General features: G+C 42.8%; 3 protein-coding genes across 3 annotated transcripts; 2 read left to right on the top strand and 1 right to left on the bottom strand.

Annotated features, from left to right (window-relative positions):
* Positions 1 to 6,271: 6,271 nt before the first annotated feature.
* LOC128307244 (fibroin heavy chain-like) lies at positions 6,272 to 7,842 on the top strand. The gene is made up of 2 exons (XM_053045001.1): positions 6,272 to 6,286; positions 6,649 to 7,842. Exons 1-2 carry the CDS (start codon positions 6,272 to 6,274, stop codon positions 7,840 to 7,842), a joined length of 1,209 nt encoding a protein of 402 aa, XP_052900961.1.
* A 5,800-nt stretch (positions 7,843 to 13,642) lies between these two features.
* Positions 13,643 to 15,608, top strand: LOC128307005 (fibroin heavy chain-like). Its single transcript, XM_053044705.1, has 2 exons — positions 13,643 to 13,708; positions 14,100 to 15,608. The coding sequence occupies exons 1-2, from the start codon at positions 13,694 to 13,696 to the stop codon at positions 15,249 to 15,251; spliced, it is 1,167 nt and encodes a 388-aa protein (XP_052900665.1). The 5' UTR covers positions 13,643 to 13,693; the 3' UTR covers positions 15,252 to 15,608.
* Positions 15,609 to 16,890: 1,282 nt separating this feature from the next.
* On the bottom strand, positions 16,891 to 21,555 carry LOC128307378 (chitinase-3-like protein 2). Its single transcript, XM_053045181.1, has 5 exons — positions 21,510 to 21,555; positions 20,559 to 20,861; positions 19,965 to 20,089; positions 18,927 to 19,871; positions 16,891 to 18,814 (listed from the first exon to the last, which is right to left on the bottom strand). Exons 2-5 carry the CDS (start codon positions 20,609 to 20,611, stop codon positions 18,168 to 18,170), a joined length of 1,770 nt encoding a protein of 589 aa, XP_052901141.1. The 5' UTR covers positions 20,612 to 20,861; positions 21,510 to 21,555; the 3' UTR covers positions 16,891 to 18,167.
* Positions 21,556 to 22,012: the final 457 nt, after the last annotated feature.

Below are 22,012 nucleotides of genomic sequence, written 5' to 3'. Positions count from 1 at the left end.
CAGAATTCAGACCCAAATTGGAAGGAAACATCGGAGCCATAGTCGAATCCAGAGTTTAATCCGGATCTGGAGTTGAATCTGGGGTCGAATCCGAAGATTAATCCGGTTTCGTATTTGTAATCGGATTCAGAGTCTCTCTTTCTCTTCTTGGCGTAATAACCTACTAGGTCATCTCTGCCATTTCTGGCTTACTACATTTATTTTACCACGTAACCGAATAATCAGTCCTTGCCACGGGATTTGGATAGGATTTTGGTCCAGTCCGTTCGTGTGAAGACCGGCTCCGCTACCATCATGCCGTCCCTTCAGTGTCGTATTGGGAATTTAATCGAGGCCGACTTTAGTCTGGAGTCGAATTCAGAAAGGAATATGAAGTCAACTCAGGAGTCGAATTTTAAGTCAAATCGAGATTCGAATCCGGAATTGAATCTAGACCCAAATTAGGAGAATACTCCGAAGCAGATGCTGCTCCACATACATTCGGCACTCTCATCTTCTGTCGGCAGATGAGAGTAGAATGAGAGTAGATGAGACCAGTAGTAGAAGTTGTTGCGTACAAGTTTCTCCAGAGGTCTTGTGGTAGCCTTTGGGGCCCCCTCTAGCATACGGAGAGGCTTCGCTTTTCGGGCCCTTTCCAAGCATAATCCACGCACCTTTTATTACTCAACATTTTTTTCGGGGCCCCCATACAGCGAGGCCCTAGGCGGTCGCCCACCGTTAGATCCGCCACTGGATACCGCATAGGTTTAGCTACTTATTTACCAAGCTCCATGATTGATCGATGCGAAAAGCTTGAAGAATTATAACTAACTTCAATACGAAATAAATGATCCGATATTATAGATAAATTTAAATATTGAGCTAACATTGCAAGGCCCACTACCTTCGGACAACTATTTCTCATGAAATAAAAATCTCAATAACAATACAATTTACCATTTCAAGACATCTTTCTCACCTGTCCAACGAGCGGTTGACCTTTTACTAAATTATTTCAAGTATTCGTTTTTATGATCCACATGATTGGTGCAGATGAGCTGCGGCAAGTAGACGGAAGTTAACCCAACAAAAGATTAGATTTATTTGTTTGGTTTTACTTCCTTGATACCGAACACTACGTCGATCGTTGATCGGTAAATCGGTTGAATTTGTGATTGTTGTTGCATATAATTCTGCAAAAGGTTTGTGGCATTTGAACCTGCCAAACCTGCCATCATCACTGTTGAATGGCCGTTAACGTTGGGAATTTTGCCGACTGCTAACGTCTAGATCCGTAAACGGAGTTCTTTCGTGCCAAAGCTTTCATGGTAATGAATAGAGTACAACGGGTGAATAAATAGGGAAGCGACGCAAAAAAAATATTTGAATGAGTAGCCGCTGGAAGAAATCGAAAGCTTCCACCTGCGGCACAAACTTAAAAAGCACCATAGGCGGCACTTGATGACGCGATGATTGATGATGGGTTGACTTTTTTAACACACTTCAGAGGGCAAATACTCTGCCGTATTGTGCACCGAATGGTGACCGGTTAGAAATGCGATGAATGAAGAATATACCGTAAACAGCGGGCGGTGTGGAAGGTGGGGGAGCATTGCCCATTTTATCAGAATAATACACTAAAACTATTCGCTCCCGAGCCTACACGAACTTGACCTTGGCGAAACGGCAGATGTTTGAGTTTACACTGCAAAGATAAATATTGACCCGTGCAAACATTGAGATGCTTATGAATACTAGCATCGTACAACTTGACCAACCGTCCACTAAGCAAGTTCTGCCCACGCAAACTTGCAGGATTTTTACAGAGAATTATTTCGTTCGATACGCCTCTGATGCCTCTGGCAGTAGCCGAACTGTCTTTCCGCGGAACAGGATTGACTGGATGTAGAACTTCAACCTCATGATCTAACAATTTCGTGGACATTCTATTTGCATTTTATTCATCGGCTAAACGACGCAATTAAGCAATTTTATTTCGACTAAATGGTCGGCCGTTTTTAAGGAAGCAAGCAAACACCGAGTCCTTCGCCTTTAGCTGGCCGAAAAGTCTAAACCGAGACGGAACTTGACGGTAGTGCAGATGGGGATGATATTTGTTTTTATATCTCTTTTTTTTCGGACGGTAGGTTACTTATTAAAACTGGTTTGGCACATACAGACAAGCTATAGGAAGACCGATTCAAAGCCGCTAGAACCTGTAATGACTGAGTGGAAAACACTGCTACCCGGGCAGCATTCGACTGATGCTCGAAGCGAGAGAGAAATGAGGATGAGGCAGCCGGTTGAACAATGCCAGAAATAACAAGTCCAGCGGTGCGGATCCGTTTCATCGATAATGGACCGGTTTTATTTATTTGTTGGTGTGTCCCGCCCCATACATCTTTGTACGCCTTGCATCGAATCACAAGATTCACGGGAACGACTCCCAAACCAGGTGTAGTCCGTTTTTTGGGCAAAGTCAGTTATCGATGGATTCTTTCACTTCTTCATGTCACACGCAGTTATGCAAATTGTTTGCCGCGCGCAGATAGAATCTAAGACTGTAAACGCTATGATGGCGACCCAGCGTTTGCTCTTCTTAGCTAAAGTTAGTAACTCTGCGGCCCTGAAACAGCTACAGTGGACTGTTTGAAAAGTTCACGTCAAGTTTTATGGTTTCTATGGGTATCATTTAAAGAAACCGAGCGCGTCTGTTAAATGTTATGTGTCAAGTCATTCGTCTCCCCTAGCGGGTTTCTATTTGTTACAGGAAAGGGCTTTTTTGTGGTAGTTTGTAAAATGTTGCGTTACTCCCAATTTGTCAGATAATTAATTCAAATTTATCAATGCAATCATCGGGTTCCGTGTGACGGGATGGTTTATAAGGTCAGCAGGCCTGCAGGGGTTGCTACGGATATAGATCTATATTTGGGACGTAACTTAATTATAGCTATTTGGGAGTTGTCTAGAATAGTATTGGTAAATAATGTGAAAAATTGAACTGATGACATTCTGAAGATGCTCAGACCACCACAGAACCACCTTTTAATGAACCCATGGCGTTGGTTGGTCTGAGAATTGAAATCAACAACATCGAAGAGATTCTAGCGGAGTTATATAGGAGACGCATCCTCACAAAAACTGATGGAGTTACTGATGGTCGCACAAAGAGTGTGACATATGAAGATTAGTATTTATAGTAAAGTCATTTGGGCCAGAACCAAACCTGTTGCTGTTGACTATATGGTCCTTCAAATTTTCTTATACTCTTGCAAGCTTAAAATTTTTTTGTAATATAACAATGCAAACTGAACTTTTTAGCAAGGTCTATAAATAAGCAAATACTTGACCAATGCTTTGAGCAGTGAGTAAAGAAAACGAAAAGCAAAATCGCGCTGGAAATAGTCTCGCTCGTCTGCATTAGATATCTTCGCCATTTGCAATTCAAAATAGCATTTTTCCCAATACAGCCAATCGGCAAATGAGTTTCAGGGTTGACCAGAACGAATCCGTTTTACTCTCTTTATCTTCGTTTTCTTTGCCTATTTAGCGTGTTGCAGGATAGAAGCCGAACGTTGATTCATCTCGTCCATCCGAGTTCGGGCGCATCGTATCGCTAAACAGCGGTACCGAAACAGGTACGGGGTACGTATTAGGCGTGATACCAACCGCGGAACGTTGGTTGAGTGTCGCCTTTTTCCCCCAATTTGTAGTTCTATGCAGTTATCCTTGAAAAGATGCAGTCTTCAACCGATCACGGTAGCGTGGTTCGGGCAGCCTGCGGATCATCGCAACACACCATGCATAGCCGGGCCGACCCACATGCAACGTACGATTGTTAAAATTGGCATAAACCAGTGCCGTCTTGTCGGTGCGCTTTCAGAGATAATTTGTATGTTTGATTAGCGTTTTCTTTTTTGGTCAAAAAATGAGGAAACGAAGCAGAACCTAACCGGCTCGTGTTCGAATTAGGTTGAAATCATTCTCCGCGTATCCATATCGTCTGGGGCCGTCGTTTTTTTAACCAATGTATTTCAATTTTAGAACATGCTAAAACAAGACGTTTCGTTTCAACACATCTTTCGGCGCCTTCGACTTCTGAAGAGAAAACGTCACGTTTAATATAGAATAAGCTTGCGTATGCAAAGAAAAATTAAGAAAAAGTTTGGAGTGAGAAGTAAACAGTTTAAAGTATGCATTTTTAAACCCACAGTCGCTATGTTGTTTATATATATTTTTTTTACAAAATTATATTTATGTGACAAAAAGTTAAACAGTAGCGAACTAGTAACCACATCAACCACTGGAAATATTTGGAATGATCTCATCTCATGTTTAAAAAATGGATCTCATTGGATCTTCTTCAGGAACTCCGAACTCTGGGAACTCCAAACTCCGGGATCTTCGGGCACTCCGTTTAAACTATCCAGATATTTTTTGAAGTCCTAAACGATTGCCGGAACTCTGTAAGAAAACGTTTGCAATATTACTATATGCTCGCTTTGGGAACTTCAGACACTGCGTCTAATCTGTTCAGTTATTGTGAAGTCTTAAACCATAGTGGGGACTTCGCCATAAGTTTGCTGGTTCAACCACGAAATTTTATTTAATGAACAACGATGCCTTGGGGTATTATAGAACCTGCTATAAGGGATCATATTTACCTGTTTGTTTTATTTGTAATCTCTAGGCTATTGCAAAGATCTATGAAAATACCTTAAACCCAGAAAGGAATTATGCTAGTTTTATCGTAAATGCCATATTATAATATATTAAAATCGTGTGTCGTACAATCGTACATAATTTAATTAATTACCCACACATACAGCATTTCACCAGATGGTCACCAGTCTTTAAAAAGCATTAAGTTCTTGATCTTTTGAATATTTAATCAGTTAGATAATAAGACAAGGAAACGAAAACAAAAGTATTAAAAAAACAACCAATTCCTCCTGGAAATGGATACCATAAAAACAGGTTCTCCGGACTCATTTGCATATTCTCGGTGCTGTACGAGTTGGATGATCATTAGAGGGATCTTTGCAATAAGCGAAATAATAAAGTGGAGAAAAAAAGCTGTTGTCGGCAAGGAGTGGCTAGCGAGAGTGAACATCTACCCACCAAAATAGTTCTCCTTCTTTCCGAAATAGTTTAGCAGAAAACAAAACAGTATTCTGATCGAGAATCAAATGGCAAAAGTCACAGCTTCCCATCTACCCTCGCTGTTGTTTGATCTTTTGCTCCTGGCAATAAGAGTTCTGCCACGCACGCTAAGAAGACAGGTAACTGATATGTGTTTTTACAACCAAAAAAAAACACACACTCGTTTCAATATGTCTACATGCATTATTGTTATGCAAGAATACTATTTCCTTTATGAGCGTTTTAAATGCTACCAGTAATATAATCTCGTTTTAAGTTAAAAAAAAGAGACAGGGTGTTAATACAAAAATGATATTTATCGAGGTGGCAAATGTGTTAAAACTTTCCTTGGCATAACGCGAGGCGTTATCTTGCCTTAAAAATCACCATTCCGTTTCCCAATTTGGCGATCGGTCTCCATCAAGTTGGACAAACAGATCTATCTACAACGATACATGGGATTTTTTTCCTACTTCTTCAAACAATTTTTTTGTTGTTTTCAAATATTCTTTACATATGCTCGAATTTTGTCAATAGTTATCGCTTCACACCGCAGGTGAGCAAAGTCGTCTGATGCTACTGCGCAGGCTGCTGGTGGGGATAAGAAATAAGTAGCAAAAAACACTCTCACGGTTTCTGGCTGTATAATGTACCACACATATAGAAATGGGCGGGACTCGAAGCATGATAATCATTGAAAGGAAGAGTTTCCAACACGCAGAGAGAACAGGCAGACATGAAAAAATGAAATAAATTTAGCAAAGCCAGTCGAAAAAAAAACAAGGAGAAGGCTTTCCGCACCAAAGCTTCGGCCAACGGGGAGCGAATAGCGTTCAGATTTATTGCCAAAAGCCGAACATTTCTAACCAGATTTCCATGTTTTCCATGGTCTTCCATTCTCATAGCGTGCATCATATAAAGGAGAAGGAAAAAAAAAGTTGCATTCGTAAAAATAACACAGGACAACGCCTTTTCATATCTTCTAACGGCTCAGTATATATATAGCCAAAGTCCTGTACCTTCATCAGTCAAGTTCGATCTTTCCTACGAACAGGCCACTGGAAGGAAGTCTTCAGAAGACATTCTTACAAGTGTACTATTGTGAGTGCGCGTTTACAACAGTCCGTCATATTTCGAACACACAGTTACAATGCGCTTTCTTGTGGTGAGTTCAATACAAGATACCTGTCTGAAAAAAAAACACATCTCAGTGTTACTCCGGTTGCGCTTCAATGGTAGTCAATTAGCGAGATTTGTTTTTACGATCAAAAAACCATTTTGATTCTTGGTTGCCCTGTATCCAGCATGTGACCATCATTCAACAACGCTCGCAAGCAGAGCATCATCAATCAATCGTGCTTGTGTGCTGTAAACGAAGATACATTTGTTGGAGAACATTCGTGTCTTGCCTATTCTATCGATTGTTGGAAACCGTTGATACCTAGCCTTTAAACTCTTCACTGCAGATATAACTCGTCTAAGTATCTATGAAGTAATAACTTTTTCTTATCTGTACGCAATTTTAAGGTATTAACCGCCTGTTTGGCAGTTGCCTCTGCTGACATTGGTCTCAAGCTACGTCAAGCGGCCGGTGCCGGTGGCAGCAGTTACGATGTCGGCCAACAGTCGGTGAACATTGACTACGCACCCACCGTTTACCAGGACTCCGTTGTCGGAGCGTCCGCTGATGCTCGCTCGTTTGGTGGTGCAGGTTTTGGTGGTGCTGGTGCTGGTGCCGGCGCTGGAGCTAGTGCTGGTGCAGGTGCTGGTGGATTTGGAGGTAGCTTTGGAGGTGCTGCTGGCCGTTCTGCTGGTGCTGGTGGTGCTGAGTACAATGCCGGTTACCAGGCGGGACTTCGTGCGGGTGCCTCTGCGTCGGCTGGTGCCTCGGCAACAGGTGGATCATTCGGAACCGCTGGCCGATTCGGTTCATCCGGTGGTTTCTCTGGTGCTTCGGCTGGTAGCAGCAGCTTCGCTTCCGGATCCGGATTCGGTTCGTCCTCTGGTGCTTCCGCCTCGGCCGCTGCCCAGACCCAGGTCCGCTATGCTGCTCCAGTGATCCAGAAGAACTTCTACTACCACGTGGCACCCGAGGAGCCGAAGGCGGCCGCCGGAGCCAACACGCTGACCATCACGCCCCGCAAACACTACAAGGTCATCTTCATCAAGGCCCCGTCCGTCAGTGCCGATGCCGGTGCATCTGCCCAGGCTGCCAGCAAAACCGAGGAGAAGACGCTCGTCTACGTGCTCGTCAACAAGCCTGCCAAGGCAAAGGCCGGTTCGTTCGCTGATGCCAGCTCGTTCGCTTCCGCCAAGCCGGAGGTCTACTTCATCAAGTACCAGGGCAAGGACGCTCAGGCTGGTTCTTCCGCCTTTGCTGGCGCTGGTGCTTCCTCGTTCGCTGGCGCTGGTGCCGGTGCCGGTGCTGGTTCGTTTGCTGGCAGCGACGCTTTCGGTGCTGGTGGCTCTGGATTTGATGCCGGTTTCGGTGGTGCTGGATCGTACGCTGATGCCGGTGCGTCTGCCGGTGCGGCCAATGACTTCGTTGATTTCGGCGCTCGTAGCGGTGTGTCGAGCAGCTCTGCTGGAAACAGCGGCTACAACGCTGGATATACCGCTGGTTACACTGCCGCCGCCTCCGGAGCCGGGCTTGGCGTGACACCTTCGTACGACGGTGTTGCTGTAGGCGCTAACGCCGGCGCTGGTGGCTTCGTGTACTAGACACCTGCCACGATGGATGCCTTACGCAACAATTAACCTATCCCAAAGCGTCTGTGTTCATTCTCAACCGGTCTTCCCGTGGGACGGTTCGGTGGCACAGCAGCATACTCATGGAAATGAAACTACGATGCCCTCTACAAGTGGATTAGCCCGAACGGAGTTTGAACGATGTGTATATTGGAGAAAACAAAACCAGAACGATAATTGACTCTACGAAACATGATTTGACTGTCGACCGCGTCATGTAACAAGTACCTTAAAGTAGTATTTTCCCTCCCCACCCGTGTCCCTCCTACCTTCTTCGTCCTCGATATTTCTTTGATTCTGTAGAAACGTAAAGCAAATAAGATAGATTTATTTTCCCTTTGTGCAGTTGGAAGATCTGAAAATCTGTATCGTAACGAGCGAAAGTGCACGGCTCGATAAAAAGGACGTGCTTAGCGATTAGCGCATCAAACGCGTTTTCGATACAGCCTTAGTTTGTGCGTACATCATTAAGAAGCCAGCATTGTATCATAAGACAAGTGTATCCAAACACACACGCACACACATATACATACACATATACGTAGATATTTGGATGCAAATATCCATAACGAAACAAACGATAATAATAAAATGTGTTATCTAAAACAAAAACTGTAAGAGCCTGTACGTTTTCAATAATCTTCAGAGAGATCCACAGTATTCCAGAAATAATTCTAAACTTAATCGTTCCGATCCACCGCGTAGTATCAGTTGAATGTCGGAACGGGGAGTCTAATCATCCATAAAATAAAATCTTCTATTACCCTGCTTTGAAACTTAAATATTTATTACAATAACAATAACAATATCCCTATTCGCGAATTAGGATGCACTTACAATATCTGTATCGTCAATGCAATAACGCCAACAACCTGTTTTCTTAAGGTAAGGTACCAACCACTACAGCTCGTGAAGATCAGTGTAGATGCTTAAGGGATTACCAATGTATAGGAGGTGAAAATACTGCCCTCGATGAAGAAGATGCACGATGCTGACGACGATACAGCCGACTAGGATATCTCAACGAAGGCTCCATGTACGGGCAATTATTATCTCCTTCGCGTTTGAAGAACTACAGAAACGTCCCCGCGACCCCGTTCAAGAAGATCACACTGCATCCTTTCCTCGTTACGTAATTTTATGCTCTTTGTTGATGCTGCTAACGTTCGATGTATTCTATATTCGTTCAATGTATTCAATGTAACTCGCGAAGATTCATTAACTTCTGGCACACTTTCATAAGCTCTACCAGGGTGACATTGTTCTGCTCTTCAAACATGCATAACAAGCGCATGCGAATATCTGAGTCCTTTGTATCCTGAAGTCCACGCACGAACATGTAGCATTTAAGCTCTTCTTGTGTCATTTTAGATAAATCAGCTGCAACGACTGCTACCCGGCGCGTTGAACCTAGAAATATCCTTATACCCTGCAATCAAATTTTAATACATTTAAGTAATTTTCCTTTTTTTTTGTTATATATTTATTGTAAGAATTCTTCAAGTTCAAAATTGAACGATTGTGCCGTGTTAGGTCGAGAGAGTTGTAAAAAATCATCCTCATTTGGTCGATATTTTTTTGTAATGAAGGAACTGTTTTATAAGCAATCTAAGCAACGTGAAATATACTGAAAAACGTACGCGGTAAGATGATCTTTATCGCGACAGATAATTAAATCATGTTGAACCGAACGCTACGAAATGCCTGGGATTGGGATCCCTGTTTTAAAACGTTGTAGATTGGCGAAGATTCGAAAAATTTATTGGATTCACCCCAATACTTTCAACCTCATTTCCATACACCTTGTGACCTTTGGCAGCACAGATAAACGTTAAAAAGAAAACAAATACACACGACTTTTCGCCGCAAAATTCAGATGAGAAGAAAAACGAGCTTTTGATTCCTAATGGATATGCTGAAAGGAGATTTCAAGAAGAATTAGTAATAGCTAAAAATAATCACAGCAAGTTTGTTCCTCGTAGCTTCTAGCGGGTCACTATATAAAAGGCCAATATTCTAAGCATCTCACAGTTCACATCAAACTTTGGCAGAAAGAGGTCATTCGAAAGAAATCATCACTCGGATATTCCAGTCTACGGTGATTTCGGCGAGCTTCAAAATGCGCTTCTTTGTGGTAAGTGTCCTGAAGCTATCGTTCAACAATCAAATAGTCTTTCAAACGCATTGCCACACCAATCAATCCTAATGGAAACAGCAACTAGAAAGGAAACTAAAAACAGTCTCCGCCAAATCCGTTCAGCATTACTGTTCAATTGCTATGTAGTCACCTGTTTTCTAACCGTTCGACACGTTTGCTTTACCCTTTAGATCATTGCCGCATGCATCGGAATTGCTTCCGCATTGTCATATGAAGCGCCCGGTCCTGGCGGACGTGGTAGCGGAGATGCAGCAGTGAGAATTATACCAACACCGCTCGTTTATCAGGATCAAGTTGGAGGTGAAGGCCAGCCAGGAGGGCAACCAGAATTTGGAGGTGGATATCCAGGTCAGCCAGGAGCGCAAACTTACGCTAGAGCCGACGCTGGAGCTGGTGTTGGACCAGCTTCCGGCTATCAGCCAGGAGTGCAACCAGGATTTGGAGGTGGATATCCAGGTCAGCCAGGAGCGCAAACTTACGCTAGAGCCGACGCTGGAGCTGGTGTTGGACCAGCTTCCGGCTATCAGCCAGGAGTGCAACCAGGATTTGGAGGTGGATATCCAGGTCAGCCAGGAGCGCAAACTTACGCTAGAGCCGACGCTGGAGCTGGTGTTGGACCAGCTTCCGGCTATCAGCCAGGAGTGCAACCAGGATTTGGAGATGGATATCCAGGTCAGCCAGGAGCGCAAACTTACGCTAGAGCCGACGCTAGAGCTGGCGTTGGACCAGCTTCAGGATATCAGCCAGGAGTGCAAGCAGGTGCAACAGCGACAGCTAACGCCAACGCCGTGGTCCGTTATGCTAAACCGGAAATTACGAAGAATTACTACTATCACGTGGCACCGGAGGAAACGAAAACTCACGCCGATGTCAACACGCTGACCATCACGCCCCGCAAACATTACAAGGTCATTTTCATCAAGGCCCCGTCTGACAGTGCCAATGCCGATACTACAGCTAAGGCTGCCAGTAAAACTGAAGAAAAGACATTTGTATACGTGTTGGTTAACAACAAGGCCAAGGCAACCGGTAATAGTGATGCTAAGACGGACTCGTTTGTATCCGGCAAGCCAGAAGTATACTTTGTCAAGTACGAGAACAAGAACGCTGGAGCTACTGCTATTGCTAATGCCCGCGCCACTGCCGGTAGTGATGGTACCTTCAGTAGTGCTAATGCTAATGCTGACGCTGGTTCCGGATTCAATGGAAATACAGGCGGTAGCGGTGCAGGTGCAAACGCTAATGCAGCAGCAGGATATGATGGTGATTTCGGCCGAACGGGATCGTATGCTAATGCTGGTGCCAGTGCCGGTGCGGCTGCGCAGAATGGCGGGTTTGGAAATGGTCCTGCCTTCAATGGAGGTGCTTCGGCTGGTGCTACTGCTGGCGCCAATAGTGGCCGCTTCTTCTAAGTGCTTATAATATCTTAGTGCTCTGTATATGTCTTACGCATCTATTAATCTATTCCAAAGCGCCCACCATCAGTTTTAATTGGTGTTCTGTGAAACAATTTAGTTATGCAGTAGCATGGTTGCGAATCAGGCATTTTGCGTACCAAGTACATTCACCACTGATTCCTCATGTACCTTGTCTGGTGAACTCTTTAAACTACGTTAACAATATAAGCAATTAGGATAGATTTATTTTCCCTGGTATTGCTAAAGCTATCAAAAAATAATAAATAAATCTCACGTTACAGCAGTGCAACAAACGTTGTTGGCGGATTGTGAGAAAAGATGCATCCAGCAGGAGAGTGTTTTCACTAAAACTATAGTTTATGTGTACAATAAGAAGCCAACTTTTAACTTTACGATAGGCTCACATGCTTACATAACCGTTGCGGCTTGTGGATATTGTATCGTAATGGATTGTAATAAAAATATATTTTGGTTCAAAAACAACTCATCCTCAGACTTTGCTTAATTGGTTCTTTTTTAATGAATGTTGTTGGGAATATGCACTTCATAAAGAAACTATAACAAAGATAACCTGTAATGCTTGCTTTTGAGATGTATTTACTATCGTTTATTACCTTGGAATGGTAGGGTAACTCTTGCTCACTTTTAGTGTATATACCATCGTTGAAGTCATCTTGAGACATCACTTTCAGTAGGGTGACACTTGGTGCTCTTCAAATAAAGAACGCAAATTGCAGACTGGAACTTCACGATGGCATGGACCCTATATCTTAAGAGAGAAGGAATTCATGAATCCTCTGAGCAGTAACGGATCATGAATCTTTTAAAAATAGAGATTCCTATTCATTCATTCAGTTCAAAGATTCATACATCGATCATGCATCTGAATCAGATTCACCCCACACGAATCAAAACTATTGCATAATTTGCACCTGAGCAAACACGTGGCAATATTTGAAACTGTGCAAAATACTGATGATCTTATTTTTGGGGATTTTAAACATTGCACACACATTCCTGGCATTCCACTTTGATAGTTCTTCTGTAAGTCTGTAGGAACACACTTGTTTAGTTAGGATACAGTTTTTTTTTTCGGAGTTTTGACCTAATTAAGTTCGTTTGGTATTGTCCTTGACCTATTTTGACTGTTTCGCCAATTTCGTTCGTGGTTATGTTAGAATTAGAAGATTAGGTTAGAATTGGTTAATGTAGGGCTTCTTTGATTTTCAATATTTTGTTTAATAAACTTAAGGTTTTATGGTTGTCGGGCGAAAAGAGATTACGGCGTTAAGAACTTTATGTTTAGATAGTTGTACATCTAGATGATCGTTATTAAAATCACCTCAGACAAATAAGGTGTGTCTGATATTAAATAAAAGATATTAGCAAAATCTGTGTTTAACTTAAGAGTGAACTCTTACATTTACATAGGCAAACTGCTTTTTTTGTCGAGGTGTTGTTTTCGAACTTGTTTTCTCGTCTGCTCTGCTCGATCGGTCATGCTAAGTGATCTTCATAAAAATCCCCCTCCTGCCATCACTATCACGCACCGACCAAACAGCCGAAGCAATGCTGCGTTGCTATTCGATTAGTGATGATACAATCAGTGATGCCCAAGATTTCAGGGGAAGGGGTATAGATCAACTGGACAGCAAAAAAAAGAAGAGGATAAACACACATACACACAGCTCTCACTGGTTCAAAAGTTCCGATTTTGGGCAGATCTAATATCAGAAGTTCATCGGTGATTGGAAATGGAGTAATAAAAAAAATTAGAAAAAATATAATATCAAGATATTCAAGCATTGAGAAGTACCACCCTTCCACGCCAATGCCGCACTTAATAACGGGCAAACCTTTGCGTATGGATTTCGGAAATTTCTAACTAGATTTACATCCCCACCGAAGCATCACTGCTCCACAGACAACGAATGGCATCCTATATCTGTCCGTATATCTGTCGCGTTAATCGCTTAGCACGCCCGGCTTACAAGACGAGTAGGCGAGAAGGAAGATAAGCGCACCGCAGCAAAGAAACTTTTTTGATATTCGCTGAATTAATAAACCGCAGCCAAAACTAGCTAGACAATGCTAGATGAGACAAAACTGTTGTCTAATATTGAGCATCTGCTATTGATACGGTGTATATATATAAGGCCGTAGGACCTACCGCTGGTTCAGTAAAGTTCGGCGTTTCAACGAGCACACCCGCTCAAAGAGTTACATCGAACGGTTCAACAACACAAAAATGCGTTTTTTTGTGGTGAGTTTCATTGTTTTGATCCTCGTGTAGCGTTAAGGTTCACAAGTTACAGGTGATATCGGGTGGCCACGTTAGATCGAGAAGATCAGTAGATAAGTTACACGAGTGCTACTCTGTCCGGTCACCTATCAACCATTTCTCACACAATGGATGTACAACAATCAAAACGCGTTCGGACATAAATATTCCGGGGAGTGGCAGTCATCCTGCATCTTCGTAATATAGCATCCTACGTGGAGTACTTTTTGGATTCCAGAAAAAAAAAAGCAAAAAAGATATCTTACTACTCAGTGGCTATCTAGATTACAAGTGTTGCACGATATGTTGCAAGTATTCCAATGAACTAATGTTTACTTTTTTTTCAATATTCTCCAATACTCCCTTATTATAGATTTTTGCTGCCTGTTTGGCTGTCGCTTCCGCTGATATTGGATTGAAGCTGCGCCAGGCCGCAGCTGCTGGTGCTGCAAGCAGTTATGACGTTGGACAACAGTCCGTATCTGTGGACTATGCGCCGGCAGTGTTCGAAGACTCCGTCGTTGGTGGTGCCGATTTAGGCAGTGCACGGTCTTCTGGATTCAGTGCTGCCGGTGCTTCTGCTGGTGCTTCTGCCGGTGCTGGCAGTGCCGAGTACGATGCCGGTTACCAGGCGGGACTTCTTGCCGCTTCCGCCGGTGCCTCTGCGAATGCTAATGCAGATGCCGGTGCAGGTGCCGTCGATGCCCGCTTCGGTGCCTCCGGTGCGTTCTCTGGTGCTTCGGCTAGCAGCAACAGTTTCGCCAGCGGTTCCGCCACTGGTTCATCCGCTGGTGCTTCCGCCTCGGCCGCTGCCCAGACCCAGGTCCGCTATGCTGCGCCAGTAATCTACAAGAACTTCTACTACCACGTGGCACCCGAGGAGCCGAAGGCGGCCGCCGGAGCCAACACGCTGACCATCACGCCCCGCAAACACTACAAGATCATCTTCATCAAGGCCCCGTCCGCTAGTGCCGAGGCCGGTGCATCTGCCCAGGCTGCCAGCAAAACCGAGGAGAAGACGATCGTCTACGTCCTCGTCAACAAGCCTGCCCAGGCGAAGGCCGGTTCGCTTGCGGACGCCAGCTCGTACTCTTCCGGCAAGCCGGAGGTGTACTTTGTCAAGTACCAGGGCAAGGATGCACAGGCCACTGCCAACGCTGATGCCAGTGCATTCAGTGGTGCCTCCGCCGATGCATTCAGCGGTGCTACCGCTGGTGCCAATGCTTTCGGTTCCGCTGCTGGTGGCGCCAATGCTTTCGGTTCCGCTGCCGGTGGTGCCGGATTCGGCACCAACTTTGACGGTTCTGCCGGTTCGTTTGCAGGTGCATCTAGCGCTGCCAGTGCGGGTGCGGGCGGTAATGACTACGATTTCAACGTGCGTTCCGGCAGCCAGTCGGCCGCGTCTGCCGGCAGTGCTGCAGGATTCAACGCTGCATCTGCCGGTGCGGGTGCCGCATCCTCGTACGACGGACTCGGTCTTGGTGCTGATGCAGGCGCTGGCGCTGTTAACACTGTTGTCTACTAAAGCTCCGAAACGTACCGCGGCAAAAGAGCCAACCACCAACTCAACCCAAAGCGCTAGTGTTTGTCTTGAGACAGTGCACAACAAAGACTGTAGAGATACACGAAATACCCAGCAGCGAAGCGATGAGATTACGTACTAATCAGGTCAATTGCACGTGCAGCGGCCAAACACCCATCCTCATACGAATGGAAAGGAAAACAAAATTGAGCGTACCTTACCGATACGATACTGTATTCAAACCATCACAGGCGTCTTCAACGATCTGCATAGTTATCCTTTCGCACTTTGCACATTCCTTCGCTTCCGCCTCAAGCAATTAATCCTGTTTTTATTTGTTTCCAAACTAAGCTCAATAAAAAAATGTATACAATTATGAAAGTATTCCTGCATTATGATTGATTGTGCAAAGAAAAGCGACATCCCTATGCGTACCAGGGTATCTCACCACATCATGCAAAAACAAAACCACACACAGTACAAGATAGATCTCATGGATTACGTAATCTTTTTAGCAGGCAAACGAACGATCTGTACGATGGCATGTGGATGATCCGATTGAAAGCAGAATAAGGTGCACGCCCGATCACGGTATATATCATGATTAACGCGTCTCCCGGTGGATGACCTTGATCTATGAGAATCCGACTGGCCGGACGGCAAAAGGCAATTCCGAAACAGGTCTGACAGGTACCGGTCGAAAGCCAACATTTGGAAGATCCACGGTCAAGTTTTTGTTTTCGTATATTGTCAACCCTATCTTCCCACCGGTGTCCGGTCCTGTAGATATGCCATGCAGAAGCGCAGGTATTGTAACATCATCATTAGCATACACTTCATTATTAGTCTTAAGGTTTAAAATTTCCAATGAATCAGGTGCAGGCACTAGGCTCGAATCTTGCAGCGAAACCAAACGTGTTTCTGATATTGCAAATGATGCTATTACACATATTTGTTTAGTTACCAAAGGTTAACCTAATAGATATTTATTCTTCATCTTATTGGCATAATGACACACTAGATCAGACTGGCTTTATAATGGCTTACTAGACCTGATTTGGAACAACATAACACGGATGAGTCTAACAAGTTGCTACGTCGAGTCGCTTCATATCGAGAGATTCAATCTGCACCAGATACCGTGGCATATTTGCATCTTCAATATTGCAAGTTTCAACACATGATGTGATGGAATCTTCGAGCTACTATTGTTTTAACAATATTTTTATATCTTTATCTTTTAGTAATATCATGTTTACTAATACAATATGTTTTCTTGATGATGAATGTAATGGAGCTTTCTTTCGGACATGTCACAGCACCATAATCTGTTTACGTCCAGCATAAAAAAAAGTTCTAACAATTCGGTTCCGTTTATTTGTATTTCTAGTTCCATACTTAGCAAATCTTTCACATCTCACAAAATCAACAATTAAAATCTACTGGTGATATTAACGAGGCACATCCATGTTAACGATAACATTTTGATTTTTTGTTTGTTTTAGATATATTTCAGTATAAAAAAACAGAGCGTGTCGTGCGATTATTGCGTAAACAGTAACACTACTCGCGCGGAACTCTCCCTAAAATGTTGATCTGCAGTAACAATAAATTAATTATAAAAACAAAAAAAAAACAACAATTGAACATATAAATTAATGTATTTATAAAAAAAAGCAAACAAACGGAGAACGGATTCAATCAGAGGCACATGTTTCAGTTAACGTTTTAGAATCCGATGAAGGCCGTTCTGCTGTCCTTGCATTCTTTTACATTTGCCTACCGTAGAGGCAATCGTCTCTCTACACATACTGGAACTTATTACGTTTTTTTGTTTCATTATAATTATTTTTATGAATTCTTCGTACATCTAAACTCTTTTCTCGAGGCGTTAAAAATCGAATACCTTTCCATCAAATCAATTGCTAGCCTCAATAAGTGTGAAACAATGGAGGGTGTGCTGGGGGCTGGACACAGTTTGCAGACGCAGCGCGCAAAGAACTATACAGGCCTCTTTTACTTTGCTGGAAGACAATAAATTGGTACATTGATAATCTATCTGGTGTCCATTCCTCTAGTTTGGAATATTTTGCTGTTTTTTCCCCTGTCTTTTCACCATACTTGTAGACGATTAATTTGTCTAATTTAAATTTCATTACATAAGCACATGTTCGGCTGCATTTGTGCTGTAAAAAAAACTATTTACATTTGCATAGTTCACGTAACATTGACCGGAATGATTATTGGAATAAGATATAATAGACACCTTCACGAACGGTATGTTTTTTTTAGGGAGATAGAGATAGAGAATAAAAACAAAGAACAGAGAGCAACAAAAAAAAGTTGATCTCGGCAGCAAAATATGAAGCATGAACAAAAAAAGAGCTTTCATTACTGACTTACAAAAAAAAAACAAATCTATGTAATATCGTACAAAAGGCTGAATTTCTATTAAATTGCCGTGCAGAAAAGAAACACATGCATCATACTTTCAGGGCGATTTTGCAACAACGTTTCGATTAAAACACTTTTTGCATTATTAAAAATGTTAAGCAGTAAAAAAATGCACCTCCGATTTGCATATTATGACTAGAATTTAATTACAAACATTACGGTGAAGCGTGTTTTGCACAATTTCAGCAGCACTGGAGGAAGCACAAATGGTTCATTGATCACGTTCATGTGTGGCAAATTGTGGCAAGGGGGGCAAAAAAAGAAGAAACAAGTATGAAATGGGAAACATAAATAGCGTATCAAACAGTATCCACTAACACTAGACGGCACTTCAGGTGCTTCCGTTCGTAGCCGGTCCAATCATTGCTAATTTTACACACTTCCACCATTGTATTATTGCATTAGCAATAGCGATGCGCCTATCCTGGAACTTTCGTTTAGTGAACGTAAGGGAATGACGGTGGTTCACCGGTTTTCCTCTATTCTTTCCTCCGTCGCAGCAGACGCGGCCGACGTTTTGTCTGGTTGGTATTTTTGTTTGGCTCCATTAGGCTGCTGGTATGTCGTAGATTTGTCGGTATTATTTTTTACCAGCACGGACCGTACCTTGCGCAACAGTGGAAAACTACCTGGCTGTACGGATGAACCATCCCCGTACAGTGCATTGTCCGCACAGTACGAGCCGAAATCATCCGTGTTGAGGGAAAAGATCATCGCACCACCGAACTCGTGATCCTTGATGTATTTGGCTTTACACTCGAGGCTACGCTCGTCTTCATACGAGATCCATTCGCTGCCGGAATATATGTAGGGCGAACAGCTCTCCACATCGTACACCTGATGGACGTAGATGTTGTACCGGCGGAACCAACATATTTCGGAGTAGGATGCAAATCCAAACAGGCCCACGCGACCATAATTGGACGCCGGGGCGCCAATGCGTGTATTGAACGGATTGACTAGGGTGAACGAGTGGCCGTACGTGGGAAGTCCCAGTATTAATTTACTTTTCTCCAACCCAGCTGATAGCCAGTAGTGTACGGATTCGTTAATGTTTAGCGTGCCCAACAGGGAACGTTCATTTGCTCTCCGATACAGCGGTGCGTTCAATCCTGTATGAGATGAATGTAAAAGCATATGAATTATCAGAAGTACTTTTACTGAAGCACAAACTTTCTGACACGATTAACTTGATAATCTATTCTATGTTTGCTTAACACTTACCTGTTTGTGGTAGATCGGGCGAGTAAAAATGATAATCGTATGTCATCAAGTTTACATAGTCGGCGTAGTTGTTGATTTCCATCACATCGTACGCCATGTAGGCGATCGTTTCCTGTGGCGCAACGGCGACGCTCAGTATGTACGTCCGGTGCTCCCGCTGATATTCGCGCCGTATCTCATGCAGCAGCTGAGAAAAATGCATTCGTCGCTTACCACCATTATCAGGGAATTCCCAATCTAGATCAACACCATCCAGATGATACAGCTCCAACGCTGCTTTAATCGACTGTATAAACTGTTTGCGATTGGCATGGTTCTCTACCATGGCTGCGAACCCACCGACGCTACCACCGCCAATCCAAAGCAAAATGCGTAATGACGGATTAACTCGTTTGAGTTGTTTCGTACGCACTAGGGCTTCCCGTACATAATCATCGATGAAGAGCGTGTTGTTGACGATATCGATTATCCCGATGTTGAGATGCGTGCAAAGGTACGGATCGATATGCTCCGGCTGAAGAATGTGCCGTAGATTATGGCTACGCCCGATAACTCCTGTTCGATGCAGTGCCGGGGTTGTATAATAGCAAACAATTTTTGGACTCGGTGGCTGACCGTTCATTGCTTCCTTCGAGTAGATGTAATTTCCGAACCGGGATGGAAATATTCGCTCACTGTCCAACTCCTTCACTCGCAACGGTTCAGAAGAATTGCTCATGTTTCTATCAGCGCTACGAGTGTCATTCGTCGCACCAAATATATTACCCGGTAGAATGGTTGATCCATTTTTTGCGTAAATACTTTTTACAATTGTTTCCTTATCAGCGCTTTCAAGGGGGGGAGTATCCTGATAGTTTGGAAACAATTCTTGCTGCTGCTGTTTCAGAGTATGGCGTAACGCTTCTTCATATAGTACTAGTCTATTCCGCCAGTGAAGTGATACATCTACAAATAGTTCATATCCGAAAATTAACGACTAAAACATCGCCAAACACGAAAAAGCTGGCAAATAATTAAAGTACTTTTTTTAAATATTACCTATAAGTGCCGGTGGAATAATTAGATTCTGTCGATATATCATAGTCCAGGTTGCGTACACCGTAAGGCTTGACATGCCACAAAGAGCGATAAGCAAACAGCTCTGAATATAGGTATGTTGTCTCCTAGGAAGAAAACAAGAAAGAAGGTAATATATAACACAAACAAGAGACTAAAAATTCATTACAATCTCCGCTCAATATTGTCCTCTCAAACGATGATTTTTTGTTAAAGCAGCAAGAGGCACGTCTAACGCTATATGCTGTTGCGAAACATTTCACATTAATTATAACTGTGCAGGGAATAACTCGCCACGAAATCAATTACCATAATGCACCTTTGGAGGCGTCCCAAAAATTAAACACCACAAATAGGAAACGTAACCAACGGCGAATGAAAAACTTAGCTCAGCGAGTTGGCACTTATCCAGAAGAAGTTCTGAGTGTCGCTTCTGCTTCAAATATCAAAAGCTTCTATTCGCTCAACTTTTTTACTCGGAAAAATCATTAGATAAGTTTAAAGATGGAACTTTTTATGTTATGACACTGTGTGCCTCAATTTAGACAAAAGTTTATCACACATCTATTAAATTACCTTAGCTTCGTATCTTCCTTTAATAACTCGTATTTGCCTTGCTGTTTCGACATTTTCTTCGATGGAGATGTATCGGTTTAAGGTCGATCGTTCTGCTTAAAATATCGCTAGAAAAAGATATTCCGTTCACTGCCTAGGATCTCGTGCTCATAAATAAATGCTTTTCGTTCCAGGAAACGTGTTGTTTAGCTCGGTAGACAGCAGAAGAAGAGACCCGTCGACAATAGCTGCATTTCGTACCATGAATTAAAATGGCTTGTCTAGTTGCAAGTATTTTAAATAGTGATACTTGCTTGATGATACCTTAAAGAACAAAACAGAGATGATTATTGCAGCAGTCGTAAAGAGATAAGGGAAATGTTTTTCAACCCACAATATATACAAGGCGAAGGATAGAAGTATTCTACGCCCTTTTTATAGATTAATGCTCATGCCCTTCGATATGATTATTGTGAATAGCATTACAATGACGATGGAAGATAACAACCGAAAGTTTGTGATGCTGTTTCCTTGGACGTGGGGAGAGATTGAACACATAAGAAATATTGTTGCTTTCTTCTTGATTTCTGCAACAATGTAATCGTTTTATTTATCGGCGTTTTCTAGATATTACTTTACATAAAATACGATTTTACGACACTTAACAAACTTAACACACAAAAGCTTTTACACGCTCATCTTATCCTAGATGCATCACTATCGTAATCTACCATTGCTGAACAAACCTTTTCGCAAACTTTCCACGATATTTCAACTGCGTACATTCGTCACAATTTTGTTCCAAACTGGGCAATGAACATATTATGCTGGTACGCAGCAAAGATTAGATATAGGGGTCCTTTATTAGTTGCACTAGTAGAATACATACACAGCAATGATTGCTAGGATGGGATTCGATTGAAACACTAGAAGAAACACACGTACTTAACAGCAGATCACAAATCATATTACCTAGGTATTGTTGGAAATCGTAGATGCTTGTTTTGACAGAATGTTGTGTCGCTTTTGTTCAAGATATTCCATATTTTGTTACAAGTGTAGGTATGCTTGAGGTTGAGCGTGTGTGTGTAGAAAGAGAGCAGTAGCAAATTATAACTATGGGCTGTGTTGGTCTACTTCATGGACAAACGGAACGAATTCCTAATTGCAAAAGTAGATATTGGACTAATTACAATCATAATCGTTGTTTTAAGCAGGAGCAAACATTTTTAAAAGCTGCCAAATACGACCCAAAACGCTTTTAAATTACTTTCTCTGGGAATATATGTTTCGATTTGAAGTTGTAGAAATATTTAAACTGACATCATACATTTCGTTGCTAATTTCATGCACGTCTAAACGCAGCTTAAGGTACATTTAGCTGCGGCTCTACTACTGCTACCTCTACATACAACCAAACACCGTTGCGGTGTAACCACGGTATAACGAAGCTGTCGCTAAAGTGACAGCATTAT

Source organism: Anopheles moucheti, chromosome X (assembly GCF_943734755.1).
Source record: "Anopheles moucheti chromosome X, idAnoMoucSN_F20_07, whole genome shotgun sequence".
In the NCBI taxonomy this organism is placed as follows: domain Eukaryota; kingdom Metazoa; phylum Arthropoda; class Insecta; order Diptera; family Culicidae; genus Anopheles; species Anopheles moucheti.
The sequence above is the reverse complement of the archived record's forward strand: the minus strand, read 5'-3'. Positions and strand labels throughout refer to the sequence as shown.